This window comes from Eucalyptus grandis, chromosome 9 (genome assembly GCF_016545825.1).
Source record: "Eucalyptus grandis isolate ANBG69807.140 chromosome 9, ASM1654582v1, whole genome shotgun sequence".
Classification (NCBI taxonomy): Eukaryota; Viridiplantae; Streptophyta; class Magnoliopsida; order Myrtales; family Myrtaceae; genus Eucalyptus; species Eucalyptus grandis.
In genome coordinates, this window is record NC_052620.1 from 28,561,444 (window position 1) to 28,578,883 (window position 17,440).

Sequence of the window (17,440 nt, forward strand, 5' to 3'; positions counted from 1 at the left end):
GAGATGAAAACTCCGCAGGTAACGGACCAGACCGGTCCAGACAGAGGGAGTGCGTCGGTTGCTCCTCGCTCCGCTCTGATATTTATTTTATTTATTTTTCCTTTTTTGGGTTGGTTTTTGCGGAGCATTAAAAAGGGGAGCTTTAACTCGTTTCACTTTTGTTCATCCCGGTCGGGGCGGGTGGGCCCCATTGGGCCCCACAGAGGAGTTCCATGGGCCCGGCCCTGGAAGTTCCATCTCCAAGATCTCCGTGGGGTTCTGTGTTGTGGGGGATCTATGTGACCTCGAGCGCTCGCGTAAGCTGCGAGCAGCTGAATGTCTCAGACAGACAGAGAGATTCTCAGGCGTATTTATTTATTTTTACATTTATTTTTTTAAGGTCGGAAGCAGAGGAACAGCTGGAGAAAAGGACGGGAAGGTCCTCCTCTTCGAATTCACTCCAATGGACAAAGGTGACACCATTTCATTAAGGCAAGGCGATAACTCCCGGCGGCTTTCTTTAATGTCTCGTATGGAAAAACCGTCTTTCGATTATCTGCCCCGATTTCTTCTTTCGGTACCCTTGGCTTCATAAATTTTCATTAATTTAACAATCGTTGTGTTAATCAATGGGGTTGGAGGATGATTAATCGTTATATATACACACGCACATAAATTTCTTCTTTTTTTCCAATTTCTTTTGACTTGAGGAGCCTCTCCAGTGTATATCTCCAGGATCCGCCGCTTTCGGTCAAGGAATTTCGTGTTTTTATTTTATTTTATTTTATTTTATCCCGTTCCTTTGATGACTCACACGAGCTTTCCCACAGGAAAAAAATAAAGAGAGGAAAAAAGAGAAAAGGAAATCGAGCTGGTGGTGGATTGACACGTCTTGATACACTATTTGCACGTATTCCTTACTTCTAGTGGCGTACCGCGGATGAACCCTTGAGGCCGCGGACTCGTATTTTGGTCCGAAAGATAAAGAATTCAAATGTCAAGTCAAATGATGATGAGGCATGACCGGTTGGGTATAATTAGCCTAAAGTCACTTCGGAATTCAAAATCGCGAAGGATGACATGTTTGAATGACTTGTGAGGGCCTCTTTTTCTTCCCTATCATAGGAGCCACGAATTCAATGTAAAGGAAGAGAAAACGGATCATGTTAAAGTCTCCTCGTGAAAACTTGTGTTCTTTTACAGGGACCGTGAAAATTTTGGATTTTTTAGACCAACTCAATATTTTACTTAGAATTATCCCGCTGACTCTTTATATATGCTAGCTCTTGAAAAAACTAATTATGGGTATGAACGAAAAATTTATAAGTGTGAGAGACGCAGATGGCGGGCTTGCGTTTCGTAGAAGATTCAACCAAAAAAAATCACCAAAAAAAAAAAAAAAAACTTGCATGAATTGTTCTGTCACCATAATGCAGACCCCATTCCACTATCTCACTCGGAATAATTAAATTTATCTGCTTTTATCTTTCATCATTAGTCTCTCAACTTGAGCGAGAAGCAAATGACTTTAGGAATTGTGGATGAATCACACAAGGGACGGAATGATTGGCTCTTTTCCCCTTTCTTTTTATCTTCTTCCTTAGCTTTAGCTTTGATGTTGAGAAGACCAATTCGATGGGAGGGGTTGCCATCGATGATGATGATATGGATGACGGTGATGACGATGATGATGAGGATGATGATGGCGATGGGGATGGGGATGGGGATGGGGAGTATGTGTGCGTACGCGATTGAATTGGGGGTCACAGGTGCTTCCCATCGTGGGGACAAAAGGAGGCCCCCCTTCCTCCCCCCTTCCTCTTTCTTGAAAGCTAGCTGTTGAAATATACATCAATGCACACACCCCCTCTTGTGTTTTTTCAAAGATGGGAATGGAGAAAAGATCATCGCTTTCATATTAGGGTTTTCCCTCTTGAGGCTCAATCATTATTTTCTAGAGAGAGAGATAAGATTGAATATTTGCATGCATGTTTGGTCATGATCATAAGCCTCTCTCTACGCCTCCCTCCTCTTTTTCTTTTTCTTTTTCTTTTTTTTTTGTCCTCAAAAAAGGTGTGAGTGGTGATAAGCCTTTGGTGAGATAATGGGAGAATGGAGGGAGCACCATGGAATGGAGAGCTTCAATCAAGGCAGCATCGGTTTTAGTTACTTCCCATCAGTGCCGCGAGACGTGGCTTAATTTCAAAGATTTCACCATCAACCAACAAACTCCAAGAGCTAACGTACCATTCATATTAACTTTTTGGACCTCATGGAGGTAAAGAAATCTTTTTAGCCTGAGCTACGCGAGTACCTTCTCAAGCTGAGTTCGAGATGGCTAATGCTTATATAAATAAGCTTACGAGCTTTCTAGAGTATCTGGAATTTCTTTAGAGGTTGCACACTCATTAAATTATACGCCAAATATCTAAACATTTTATATAGTGTCCTCTGGCACAAATATAAGGCCTAGTTGAGTTGAGCTCTAGTTTCTTGATTGCTTTTCGAGCCAAGCTTGAGTAGAGCATGTCATACTCGATCAAGCTTGTGCTAGACTTATAGTGCTGAGTGTGTGATTCGAGTCGAGTCTAGTGCTTGAGCCTAGTAGTGTATTGGCTAAGGGTGAGCAGTTTCGGGGTCGGTTTAGATTTAGCTTGGAACTTATCTTATCGAAACTAGTTCGGTAGTTTTTAGATTCTAGAACTTACCCCGTGTACTCTTGAAGCTAAAACCTGTTTCATCAATAGATTCCAAGGTCTAATTGAGAACCACCCAATTTATTCTTTTTTTTTTCATTTATTATTTATTATTTATTATTTATTTAATTCTTAATTAAGTAAAATGGAATTGAACACAATAACAAAAATCACCATTTGTCAATAGCAACAATCCATAAAGATGAACATGTAAAATAAAATAAACAATATAAATTTAAAAATACGTAGCCATAGTCGATTGAATCCTCATCTAGTTTTTCAATTTCTAGTTCGATTTACCCGGGAACCAGGAATTGCATCGCATAATATTGGTTCCACTTTCTATGGAGCCAAGAACCACGAGAATTTGGAACTAGACTGATTCCTTAGTTCAGTCTACTTCTCGATTTCACCCTGGATCCATGCTCATCTCTAGTATTAGTTCCACTTGACTTGATAATATCTTTACTTCTAGGTAGGAAATATTTGATAGATTAGACTGCTCGATTGAATGTGGATTTTTTTTTTATTGAATAAGTATACAAAGTTAACTTCAAATTCTGGCCTTCAATAAGAACTAAATACTATCCCCTGTATTAATTAGATTTGGTCTAATAGATTGAGTCAATCAAATTAAAAAGCACATATCTTTAAATAATTTCTAAATTGTGATTGGTCATAAATAAAATCTACCCAATATTTTTCCATCAATTGTTAAATTAGTCTTAAACCTATTATATAGATGACAATTTAGTTTAAATTCTTAGTACGAAACTTTAATGCAGTCACTAATGTGGTGATGCGTCACGTAAGACAGCCGGCAATGACTAGATTGTCATGTTAGCGATCTCTAGTGAAAATTGATCAAAATGAGTATATTGAAATTTCATACAAATGTCTTAGACTTGATAAGCAAAATTGAAAAAAATTAGAACTAAATTGACATTCATATAATAGGTTTAGGACTGATTAGGTAATTTGTATAGTTACTTTATTATCTTTGATGTTGATGGAGTATTTTTTTTTTTTTTGGCGAGAAAGAGAAGGCGGAGGATGTCATGCATTAGTGATCCCCTTAGCACATCTCCAACCCAAATCCAATGGGCCAGGTCAAAATCTAAAACACACATCATGAACAGCTTCGTCTAGAGGTCAAGTTTGCACACGACTCTTCCTATTGAACCCGTGTACGACGTTGTCCGACGCGCGTCCTCGCAGGAAAACCATCAACAAAAGTTCGCTTAGTCTTTCTGGTAATGGAAAAGAGATTTGGGCATTGACAATTGCTTCTTCAATCAGCCTAACGCAGCCAAAGCTCAATCGCGGTGCAGATCGCAGCAGACGACCGGAGCCCCTTTCGGTTTGCCTTTTCGCATCCGATGATGACCATTTTCAGTTTCTCTTTACGGGGGGTTGGGGGTTCTCACTAATCTCGCCGCAGTTTCAGTTGGCTTGATATCCTAAATGTGGAAATACCACCGAAAGCCATGTCCCAAAGCATGCCATGCCATCCAAATTGCCTGTTCTCCAACAAGGAAATCGACGTTTCTATTCTGGCGCAAACGGAGAAAAACTTCGCTTTCATCTTCTGGGAACGATTCTAAGATAGCAGTCAATAGTGGGCCACTCACGTTGGAATCGGAAGGTTCGTGGAGGATTTTTTTTTTTAGTGAGTTTTATATACCTTTTATATACATGTGGTCTCCCTCTACTTATTGGCTGAAGCTTTTGGATTAGACTTTCTAGGTGAATGTGTTCACATTGATTGATCAAATTCCACATGTTACATGAGAGGGGCTTTTAATCTTGTCCCGATGGCTAGTTAGATCGACATTGACATTGTGCATAGCAGGAACTGTGCTTGAAATCTCATGCTTCTTTGAAAAAAGAAGTGAAATCCCAATCGTTTTGTCGATTCGACCGACTCCTTGACTATCATGGCAATTGAACGTGGTTTCCAAATGCATCAACGGGGTGATTTTCTTTTTTCATGAAGGAAAGGGATGTGGAGAATATGAGTGAGATTGGAAAAAGGAGGAAGTAGTTGCACCACATTAAATAGGGGGAAGCCAACCACAACCTCATCAAATTGCTGAGCTGCCATAAAAGAAGCCACAAGAGAAGGAATCTCTAACTGAATGGCCCCTCTTTGTTTCTCTTCGATAGGGAAGAATGGACCTCACCCGTTCTCCTCTCATGTCACCATCCAAACAAGGCCTATCCCTTTCTTTCCCCTTTCCACTTGAAGAGTTTTGGTTTGGTCAATGATCTTTTATCTTTATTATGTCATTGAAAATGACGCAACGCATATCGAAATCCCAATCAACTTAGCACCAAAAATCACTTTCTTCGCAATTTTTAAGTACATAATGCATAAATTTGATGGGTTTTGATTAATTAAGTATTCACTTTTAACTAATACTGCAGCCCATCAACTGCTGGTGATGGACAGGCCCTTCTGAGGTGGGAGTCTTGAGATTCAAGAGCGCTTTGACAGTTCTGGCAAAGCATAGATTCCAATTGGGTACAAAGTGGTCCCAAAACATATCTAGTGTGAGGGCACAAAACCTCTGCCATCTGCCTCATCTGCAAGAATTTTGTGGGGTTTGTAGTGGAATCAGCTTGAAAGTTGAGGGAAAAAAGGAGATTTCTCTTTCACCAACAGAATCAAATTTCTATGGTAGGTTGAAAGCGTCTATCCTTTAAAAAAAAAAAAACTGGGAACAATGATTGCCAACTTCTATGGCCCATGAAGTTCACATCTTTCTACCTAGGGAAGAGAGAACGGAGTCCCGCATGAAACATATAATCCACTCACGGCTAATCTATCTTCGATCTAGCCAAGCATAGTAATCAAATGCTTTTCTTAGATTGCTTATTGAATCCGGAAATTCCATTTGCTGCAGAAGCATTTATTGGTATGACCGATAAGCTTCGATTTCGAATTCATAACAATATTCGCATTCCTCTTCCTATAAAAGAAGTATGTAATTGTGTTTCCATTGATTCGTCGATTCTATCCTATCATCGCGAAGGCATGGTAAGATCAGGCTCGTGACGGTTCCTGTATCTCCACTAAAGTCTTCATATAGGCAGCAGCAAATTGATGGTCTAGCAAGTGGGACCGATCCCATCACGGACACTTGCCGGGAAAGATATGTAAATCAAGAAGCCCAACTGCTTAGTTAATTGAGCGGTATCATTAAAGCACATAAATTAAGAGGACATGATTTGAAAGTAGCAGGAAAAAGCCATCTCCTTTGCTTTAGAAAGCAGAAAACCAGCTGATGCTGGTGACATAGGTCGAAGCTTTTCCCCAGCCAGTAAGGTTAGAGATCTCGCTTGTTTGGCGTTTAAGGCCCTGTTTGGTAACCATCCAAACAGGCCAAATTCCGATTCTTTGTTCCCTAATCGGTTTATTTTTAGAATCGTGTTTGGTAAAATTTTTGTTCGCAATAGCATTGGGAATAGAATCGAAGAATAAAAAAGTTGATTCTTGTTCCTGGGAACAATTTGAGAATCAAAATGAAGAAATTTTCTTCTTCCCTTCGGCCAATCTCGCGACCGCCGTCCATCACCGCCCGCCACCGTCCGCCGTCTACCGCCGCCTGCCGCCCGCCGCCGCAAATGCCGGTCCCGGCGAGCTCGCCGGAGGCAAGCCCGGCCACGGGCGAGGCTCGGCCTCGCCCGGATCTGGGAGGCCGAGCCTTGCGGTGGCCAGCGGGCCTCGCCGGGCGGGCGAGGCCTCGCCGGATCTAGGGAGGCCGAGCCTCGCCGGGGCGCCCGGCCCACCTAAGTGGCTAGGCGAGGCTTGCTGGCCACCGGCGAGGTTCGCCCGGCCCGCCGTGGCCCGGTAGGCCTCGCCCAACCCCAACGAGGCCGGCCTAGCCACCGTGGGGCTCGGCCTCGCCCGATCTGGCGAGGCCGAGCCTCGCCAGTCGGCCGACGAGGCTCGGCCCGACGAGGCCGGCCTCGCCGGGCCGACGACGCTCCGGTGAGGTCGCCGCCCTCGTCCAGGTCGGTCATCGGTCCCTAATCGGCCGAAGAAGAAGAAGAAGAAGATGAGAAAAAAAAAATGAAAAGAAAAAAATGAAAAGTAAAAAAATTATTTAAAAATTAAAAGAAATTGATTTGGAACAAAATTAATGAACACGGTACCAAACGCAATTCTATTCCGAATCGGAAATTTTGAACAATTACCAAACGGCTTAAAATGCTTAGAATCGAGTTCTGGGAACGAGAATAAAAAGAATCGCCCGATCGAATCTACTCCCGGGAACAAAATCGTTACCAAACGCGCCCTAAACCGTTTTCATCTGGTGCAGCAGCTAGTGTACTTGATCTGAGGACTTGGCAGCCCGCGCAGGCTCCACCAAGATCCGAAGCGCGAGACAGTGGGTTCCGGATGGTTGTATGTTCTTCCCCTTCTACGTATAAAAAGTCCGACCTGATCGAAGTTGATCAAGATCGAACCTGGCCGGGCCAAAAAGCAATACGCAATTCTCTCTACTTTGAGGATCGCTTGGATGGCAAGATCTAGCTCAGCCGCTGGATGTTTGCGCATTTGAGAAGGTCCCCTGCTTCCAGTTAGTTGAGACTACTGACATTGCGTTGGCGACAAAAAGTAGACCTAACCAGAATGTGAGAAAGACGCCTACATGCTAACGAGTAGATATGTCACCCCCATTTTAGAAAAAGTGGTTCATTTCTAGAAGCTCGTCCTGCGTTTCACCTATAAAGCTCAAAGCCATCTTGGGTCCAATCTTCCTGCCCACCTACCAAACCAACACATTCATTCTAATTGAGGAAAAACCTGCCATGCAAAGAAAGTTTGTCTGCATAGCTTTTCCAGCTAAAAGAGTTATATTGGAGACGGTCGTCCTAGGGGTGAATTGATGGGGTTTGGTAAGATGCAAATCGAGTAAGGCTGAGCAATTAGAAGGGGAAAACACAGAAAGTACTGCTGTGACATTGCTCATCATAGTGACCCAAGTGCGACTGACCGACGCAGGGGCCTGCATGCGCACACGCACACCAATCCATCCTACTGGAAAAACAAACTTCAGATTTTTCTTTCCACGCTTTCCAGATAAAGAAAAAGAACAATCCAATCATGTGACGGGCATCCTCTGTACATATTCCAACAGACTCGCAAGTCTGCAGAGAGTATAATTACAATGAAGGTATGTGGGATTCAAGGCTCAGGTACCTGCAGAAGGCCCAAAGTACATGCAAATAGGTGGGTTGATCCTAAAGATAGAAAGTATTGCCGAAGGGATAATCCATATCCCGTCACCACATATTAGACCTGAAGCAACGGCTCCTGCAAAATCCTCTGCATCCTTCCTATTGATTCTCTCCCAGATGAACAATATTACAGTCCCCACAAACATGTCGATTGCAAAGTAGGCTCCAATGTAGAATGGAACAGCCATAGCCATTGGAATGGGGATGAACTGTGAGACCTTCTTGGGGGTCATGTCCCTCAGCAGGTTTATAACCAGAGCTGCCACGAAGAACCCTAGACACATGGCGAGACAGTTCTTGGGAAGCTCAGAGAAACCCTGGATGCCCAAGATTGCCATTTCCCTGAATATTACAGCATATGGTGCTTTGTATGGTCCATCAGGTGCCCCAATATCAAAAGCAGTCCAAAACAACCAAAATGTGAGTGGGGCGATGATGCAACCCATGGCTGTTCCTACCAGTTGACTCACAAACATGGATTTTGCAGATGATAAGGTCAGGTAACCTGTCTTGAAATCTTGCATAAGATCAGCGGCTGTTGAGACAATGGCCATCATAACCCCACATGCTGCTAAACCAGCTACCACACCCCCATTAGACCCGACCAAAGATGCCATCATGAAGAGTCCAATCTTCCCATAAGTTGAGGCCAAACTCCAATCCGTTAAGCCAGTACCATAAGAATTGCAGAAGGCAAGTGCAGGAGCAATAATGTATGAACTTAGAACCAGATACCAACGAAGAGGTGGAAAAATCATTGGAATTGTCACGGTGGATATTGCAGCAAGGCCCACATAGCCAGATGCTGCAAACCAGGAGGGTATTCGGTCTTTCAAAAATACCTGATCTCTTTTCCTTTGCTCCATCACTATCTTGGAACTCTCACTGTCTGCATAATTCACAATAATCAAACACTAGACAAGGGCTATCTAAGGGGAAAAAGGTGAGCCTATGGATAGATGTTCAAAGACGATGTTCTTCTGCAGGCACTAAATAAAAGTGAAATGAAATGAGTCTCGCACTAGTAGAGCAGATGCGTTTATTTTACATTACAACTAAAAAGTGAATGCCCATTTTAAGAAATTGGAACCAAAGATGTTTGAAAAAACCAGAAGATAACATGAACATTCAGAGTATACTACTGTCCTGAGCAGGTACCCAGAGTCAATAACTGAAGCTCAAAATATGTGTTCTGATTAGATAACCTAATCTAAAGGGCATTCAGCAATCAGATAAAACATCAACAGTGACTCGAAGAAGCCATAGGTCTGATACAGGGTGCTTGCTAAATTATGCAACAGATTGGCCACACTGATTATAGAAAGAATTTCTTAGCATCTTCTACCGCTCTAATAAACCTTTTTGGCTCACAAATAGGTTTCGGATGCATTTTATTTTAAGAATTCATTATATAAGCAGTCCATCGTAATATGAGAAAGCCCTTCCATCATGAAATGACAAGAAGTAGGCCAATTTCTCATCCACTAGCTTCAATTATAGAAAAACAACACAATTTATGTCCTTACCAAGAGACTCCATGATGATCGGCAGGTTGCTAGTCTGGCTGCCTTTGTTGAACATCTCTTTAACAGTTATTCCTATTATCTTGATCAAATTGTAGAGACCATCCCCAAGAATGAGCGAAATAGCAATGAAAACCTGAAACAGAGAGGAAAGAGAGAAAAGTTACTCCAAAGTGAGTAAGCAATGAGAAAATTTCACAAAAAAATATGCCATCTCCTACTCATCTTCATCAGCCAAGACAAAATTTTGCAACCAAGCACATTAACAACAAAACTTGTGCTCAGTGCTTATCTAATAGTAATACGGATCCAAGCTATTAATTAACATAAATGTTCTTGTGAAGTACCTTATATCCATAGAGACCTTTGAAGTCATTGCTGCCAAGATCAGCCGAATACCAATCCCCAGCGTGTTGCGAAATGAAAGGCCAGAGGAAACCCCATGATATAATTGCCCCAAGTAGAACAGAGCAGTTAACTATGTGGGGACAGATTAGTCCGCATCCAACATAAGTTGGGCTAAAGTCAAAATAGAACCTGCATGAAGAGCGTGACACATGATCAGCACAAACTCCTCACGCAGTTTAGCAAGTGCTGGAAGTCAAACATGCAAAGTCGACGCTTAGCAGCGCAAGCATGTGTGTATGTGAGAGAGAGAGAGAGAGAGAGAGAGAGAGAGAGAGAGAGAGAGAGTTACGTGTTCTTAAACAGAGTCAAGCCAAGGCTGGGGAAGTTATCAAATCCACATGAATCGCCAATACCACTGAAGAACCACTTGAAGCAGCTCCATGATAGACTTATGCTCAAGTATTTTCCAAGGCAACTAACTTGCTTGCTGGGAAATCAACACAGCAGAAAATCATAAAACGCACAACTAATTAAGAGAGATATCCCGAGTAAAGAAAGATTGTAAAGAGTCTACAGACTAAAGCTATGTTAGCAGCTTACACTGTTTTCCTGATTAGGAATTTTTTAGCAGTTTGTTTAAGGAATCTTTTAACACTTTAAGACTAAATCTAGTAAATGTAGACTACAGATGGGAAATATTTTCCAGTTCCATCATTTCAATGGAATCCCAATCATCTAAAATTCATAGCTGCAAAGCTTGAAACTCCTTGCAAGCAGAAAGTAGAGCAGTATAAAGCAAATGGTTTCCTTCACCCTTCCTTACCCAGCAAGTTCGGCTCCACTGTTTGTGTGGAAGCTGTTTATTAGCATAGCGGTTGCAGTACCGCTTGGATAAGTAAGCTTGTAATCCATGACCATAACCTGCGATAATCGAACAGAGGAAATGAGAAGATTAGGACGGGATGACAAGCAGTACTGTTCGTGATATTTGCAAATATATATTTACAGCATAATAATTCAGATTATAGGTTTGTAAACCTACAAATCAAGTATGCACTTTCAGAAACCGTTCCATTTATAATATGGATAACTTGTATCTACCGTCACCAACCTTTCGAAGAGGAACAAGGCTAAAAAGTCCCAGAAAGCTGACAACGAACAAGAATCCAATCATCCATCCCAAGCCTGGGTTTTTAACATCTTCTGCCCGATTACCGGGATAATCAGCACCAATGAGCTGATATGTCTTTTCATCCATTGCAATCAGGTACGAACCAAATCCACCTGTCAATTATCAAACCAGAAGTTAAGCCCATAAAATATTATGAAGTGATCATCAAGATTTATGTTGGAAAGAGTGCTGCTAAGAAGATGTTCAAATGGAAAGTCATCGGACAACTTATGCATCCGTATCTCCTAGATGACCTAACCATACATCAGAATCATAACAACAATCAACCATGTAAAGCCGATGCCATCCATCTCCATCCATCAGCAGATGATAGTGCCTCTTTTTTACTATTCTATACAGGAAACCAATTTTCCTTTTGGTTAGATGGAAAATTCTTCCAAATAGACACCCCACCAGAAATCATCACGGTCGTATAAACTCGATAAAAGAAATCGCACGACAGAACTTCAATTCCATTAGCACTCTAAAAGATATTGCCAACGATGATAGCAACCACCACTGAATGGACAGAAAACGCATGGCAATTCCACTACAACAGTAAATTTAAGCTTTTTAGCACCCATTTGATTGCCCAATGCAGCTCAGCTAACAGCAACAACAGAGCTCAAACTGCAATCAGCATTTAAAAAAAAACCACTGAGCCAATCTACATTCGACGTGCTGAAAAAAAAAAAAAAAAAAGAAAAGAAGAAGAAGAACTGACCGCTGAAGGCCAGCCCATAGCAGGCCACCACGCAGGTCTGGATCACGGTGTTCTCCTGGCGAGTGAAGGGCGTGACGGAGAAGCCCAGCCGCGACAGGAACCCCGTCCACGACTTGACGAAGAAGAACCCCAGCAGCCCCGCGGCGACGTTGAGGGACGGGATGATGCCGACGGTGAGGTTGAGCTTGTGGGTGATGATGCAGAACAGGCTCCCCAGGACGGCGCTGACGGCGAGCCCCCGGACCGTGATCTGGTCCTTCCAATCCGGGATCCTCTCCTCCCCGTCCCCCTCCCCGCCACCGTCGGCGCCGCCCTTGCGCGGATCGGGCAGCAGCGGCTCCGATATCTCGGTACCCATCGACGGCGACGTGCGGGACGGAATCGAGCGCGAGAGAAAGAGGGGGCAAATTGACTGATCCGATGACGTTGACGACGACGATGATGATGGAGAGAGGGAGGGAAGGGTAGATGGTAGGGGAGGAAGGTTTGAAGAGCTGGTGGCTAAATCTTCCGGAGATGAGGGCCGCGAGGAAGACGGGGTTGCGGCTCGAGGGGGCCAATGAGGAGGCGCCGCGTGTCCCGGCGACACGGCTCGCGTGTTAAACCAGGTCTCCTCTCTTCTTTCGGAGTGTGCCCCCGTTTTTGGTTGGTAATGAATTGAGCATCGGGAAGCTGAATATTTGGGATAACGAGGATTCCGTTCCATTGGGGGGGCTGACTTTCGGACAGGCGGTGGCATTGGGATGGGGCAGTTCCAGCGCCTCTCGCATTCAATGCTTTTTTGGGGACCAGAGGGAGGGAGTGGGGGGGAGGCTTATCTTTTTCTTGGCCGGCGTTTGATGCTGACGGATCGGGACTTGGGAATCGAGGTAGATGGGAGGAAGTAACTATAAATTGTCTAGAGGCGCATGGATGGAATCTCGAGTGTTGGTTGAAATCTGGTGTTTGATGCTGACGGCTTCGTTCCCTGGAATGGGAAAGGGATGGGGCATTACGGCTTCATTTGCTTTGTGGAGAATGCATCGTTTAAGACGTGTTTAGTAATTATTCTATTCCCCTACCGAGTTTTTAAGCGTTCAAAAATATTTGGTAACCGCATAAAAATCATATTTTCGAGTTAAAAATATGTTTGGTACAATTCTCAAATTTATTTGTGACTTAGAATTTCTTTTAATTTTTTAAATAAATTTATTACGCTTTTCTCTTTTTTTCTTTTTTCATTTTTTTTTTCTTCCTCCAGTTGATCGTTAACGACCTTGCTGGCCTTATCAACTCGAGCCTCATAGTGGCCAAGGGAGGTTGAGCCTTATCAATGGTTGGGCGAGTTTGGCCTCGCTTACCTCGCCCAGTCACCTTGCCCAGCCAAGGTGGCTGAGCTCACCTAGCCATGGTGAGGTCATTGGCCCTCAATTGGCTGATCGTTGGCCATTGCCAGGCAGGCGACTGGGTAGAGGAAGAAGAAGAAGAAGAAGAAGAAAAAAAAGAGAGAATATTTGATTCTATAATTGTTCCTAGGAATAAAGAAACAACTTTTTTTTTTTTTTAAGTTATTGATTGCCGTTCCAATCTATTCTCCGAAAGTAAAAGCGTTATCGAATAGATTTCTGTTTTTTTATTAGAAATATGTACTATCTAGCATGTAACCAAATAAGTTCTTATTTTACTTTCAAAATTAAATGGACGAAAAATAATTTTTGTCATGCAAAAACCAAATAAGTTCTTATTTTACTTACAAAATTAAATGGATGAAAAATAATTTTTGTCATGCAAAAAGATGTTTAGATATAAATGGTCATTGAATAATGAAAATATTTTTTTCTTCAACTATTTATTTCGAGCAACAAGTAATTATTTTGGAAAATACATATTTTTTAATTATTGATTTTCTACGGAATAAATGTAGCCGGAGCTGCGAGGCAGTTCCACGGTCATAAAAAAAAAAAAATATATATATATATATATATATATATATATATATATATATATATATATATATATATATATATATATATATATATATATATATATATATGTAGCCGGAGATTCTTTAGTATTTCTTAAACTGTGTTATGGCTTTGAGGGGTTGATATGTTTGCCAATAGCCGAGCGAGCCCATCGTTTCAGTGGGCTTGGGCAATATTCTGTTGCCCAGAAAGAGAGGGTGAGAGAGAGAGAGAGAGAGAGAGAACAAAATGGCCCTTTGGAAAAAGCTTAACGGGGTCAGCTCCCTGGCCCAAATCCAACTATCATGGACTGTCTCTCGACCCGAGCCGAGTTACATTTCGCATGGGCTTGCTTGCAAGAGCTGGAGCTAGCAATGGCCACCGTCGGTGGTGGCTGTCCATCGGTACTGGCTCATGAATTCAAATCCGTTCGCAATGTCAAATGCACGTATTTCGCTTTTACGAAATAGCTTGAAGCCTTTGACATCTTGATGGGTTACGATGACAGGGCCTGCCTACCTCAAACCAACGAGTTGCTACTTGCATTACGGGTGATCAATTCCCACTAGGGAATCGGGAACCAGATTAGACGGATTGGTTTCTAGTTTCAAGGATCGGGAACTGATCCGCCTGTACTTGGATCAGTCCGTTCCGGTTCCTGGACGGTCCAGTGAAACCAGTGGAGCGCACACCGTGTGTTCTGATTTGAAGCTGGTTTTTAGGACGATGGATGGACGCAGGAGAGAAGCCGCGGGGCTGGAGAAGTAGAACAGGGCACTCATGGGGATGAAGTTCAGGCCACTCCCACTGAGATTCGAGGAGATAGGCGGCGCTTTCGAGTCGAAGCTCCATGGGTTCAACGGCTTCAGGGGAGCTCTGTAGGCCATGAAGAACATGAGTTCTCTGCTCATAATGATCCTGCTGTATGGGCTAGTCTATTGCTGGCCAGAGGAATCTAATATACTTGGGAAAGAGAATGAGATGGAAGGTTGCTTGTTCTATGGGTCATTTTTAATGATATTGACGGAACCTGAAGGAAATGTCATCTTACATCTAAAAATATCAGCTCACGTGTAATAAATTAAAAACATCTATATAAATATCTGGTCCGACTTGGTTCTCCCTCAAAATTGGAAACCAGACCAACTATCTCGGGAAGCAAACCCAGTTAGCCGGTTCAATCCAGTCCGGACGGTTCTTGGTTCAGTCGGTCGATGTTACTTACCCCTAACTTGCGGTGAATGACTCTCTTTTTGGTCAAACCAAATGAGTTTCTTTTAGTAACTCTATGAATACTTCGTGGCATGTGTGATTGATTGTGTGAGGTCTTTGTAGTAAAGAGTAATGTCATAGTAAGTATCTAAGTTATCTTTTGGTTTTGATTAAGTAAGTGAACTCTTCAAAATTGGCTTAATTGGCTTACATCTAAAAATATCAGCTCACATGTAATAAATTAAAAACATTTATATAAATATCTGGTCCGACCTGGATCTCCCTTGGAATTGGAAACTAGACTAGCTCTCTCGAGAAGCAAACCAATCAGTCGGTTCAATCCGGTCTGGATGGTTCTTGGTTCAGTCGGTGCATGTTACTTACCCTTACCTTGTGGTGAATGACTCTCTTTTTTGTCAAACCAAATGACTTTCTTTTAGTAACTCTATGAATACTCCGTGACATGTGTGAGGTCTTTGTAGTAAAGAGTAATGATATAGTAAGTATCTAAGTTATCTTTTGGTTTTGATTAAGTAAGTGAACTCTTCAAAATTGGCTCAATTTGGTATTTCCATTAAAAAGAAATTTGATGACGTTAATCGGCATGGACGACTTTGTCATTAGGGCCATTAATTATATAATAAAAATTATCCCAAAAATTCTGAACGTATTCAACAATTGTAAATACAGTTCTAAACTTTTTGATTTTGTTAATTTAATCTTTTGATAACTTGTCAATTTGATGATAATTTTTTTTTAATTATTGCCAATTTAATCCACCACCATAGATTGGGCAAGGACGCTGCCCTCCACTACAGATAGAGTTGCCATTGCTGTCACCACAAATGACAACACAACCACCGCCACCATCATCGGCAAGGACAACACAGCACCGGCACCACCATGCTGGGTTGAGGTCACGCAGAGGCCGGCTGTGATCTCAAATGGAGGTTGATCCAAGAGCGAGAGAGAAAAAGACGGAGTGAGATGGAGTTGAGTAGGGCCTTTGGCGACTGGACTCCATCACAAATATAGTCGAGCATGGTCGAAGAGAAATCGACATTGGTGACGGCAGCAAAGGACCCGCCAGCCTGGTGCAAACGAAGGAAGAAGACTAAAGAGAAAGATGAAAAAAAGAAAAGCGAAAAAGAATAAGAGAAAAGAAAAAACATAAAATAAGAGGAATTATTCATTCCTTTTAAAGTGAGTTGACAGATCTTCGTTAAATAAGCGAGCCACGTCACTCGTTATGTATATATTTATTAAGTAAGCAAGTCATGTCAGCGAAAAACTGAAAAACTGATTACATAAACGTGGCCAATCTTTTTGATGAGAACACGATATTGAGTTGATTTTGAAAAGTTCAGTGCTTGATTGAACACAAAAAATAGTTAGGTTACTTAATTGAGAAACAATTGGCTGTGTCATTTCCTCTTTTAACAACCTCTGATGGGACTAGCTACGGTAGCGATCCATCCGCCCACTTCTAGGGCTAGTTGTAAACTTAGCTTTGCCCTGGGAACATAGGTGGATTTCATTTGGATTTCAGCTTTATGAACTTTTTTCCATTAGGTAAACTACAAATCTCGGGCGTTCTTATCACATTCTTTGACATTTCAAGAGAACTGGAGAAACCCTCGATCGTACTCTTCAGAATCACAACACAATCTAAGAGGAAGATTTTCGTAGTTCATTCACCGAAAACCAACGGCGTTTCTCTCATTATACATTGCTATGCATGCGATAAGACCCCTTCGCCAAGACCCTTTGCTTTTCCTTTTTCACTTTCTTCTCTCGTAGGTACAATGATTGCGACTGCTTTCTTCTAGTGACGCCAGAAACCTCGAACCCATGTCGACCCGCACATGACCAGCATGTATCGATGGAACGTGATTGACACATGTAACGCGAGACCAAAGCAATCGATGAGATCCGCAACCCAAGGACGTGTTCCCAATTTGACACCAGATTTAGACCGTCGTGCCAATGAGATTCCATCGGATCGCCCTATTTTTGGAAATATGCACGTGGATTCTCACATGGGTCGCTGTCCAAAATGCCAAATGGATTAAAGGTCGGGCCCCGACATGATCACGCGGGATTGACGCGCGCTTTTGCACGCTTCGATTTGGATGTGTTGACTGTTTGAGCGAGCGAGCGAGAGTGGGTGGGCTTTCTCATCTAAAAGTGGACACTGATTGCGTTCCGAAGCGGCTTGTTGGCTAGCCTCAAATCAAGATCCCTCAACGACCACTACTAAACCGAGAACAGCTAAGCCTCGTGCTGATGCAATTTGGCCGATCATGTCTCGAATCGGACCATGGTACTTAATAACGGTGGTCTTACTACTCTATATTACCGGCAAGCTAATGTTTTTTCTATCGTTGAAACATTGGAGATATTTCGAGCATGTGGCCTTGGCCAAACAGCAAGCGTGCGAGGCGGCAAATCCGAGGATTCGCTTGGTATTTAACCTCGGAGCAACATAAAAGTTAGCTGAAATTCTCTTCAAGCTCGACTGACGGTTAAATAAACATTAAAAAAAAAAGAAAAAAGACTCGGTCTCTGCTCGACTTAACCAACTCCTGTTCTTCATC

At 42.5% G+C, this 17,440-nt stretch overlaps 1 protein-coding gene across 1 annotated transcript; it reads right to left on the reverse strand.

Annotated features, from left to right (window-relative positions):
- Positions 1 to 7,720: 7,720 nt before the first annotated feature.
- On the reverse strand, positions 7,721 to 12,461 carry LOC104419125 (probable metal-nicotianamine transporter YSL6). The gene is made up of 7 exons (XM_010030677.3): positions 11,689 to 12,461; positions 10,905 to 11,077; positions 10,617 to 10,714; positions 10,143 to 10,280; positions 9,793 to 9,982; positions 9,449 to 9,581; positions 7,721 to 8,811 (listed from the first exon to the last, which is right to left on the reverse strand). Exons 1-7 carry the CDS (start codon positions 12,425 to 12,427, stop codon positions 7,877 to 7,879), a joined length of 2,406 nt encoding a protein of 801 aa, XP_010028979.2. The 5' UTR covers positions 12,428 to 12,461; the 3' UTR covers positions 7,721 to 7,876.
- Between the last annotated feature and the right edge of the window lie 4,979 nt (positions 12,462 to 17,440).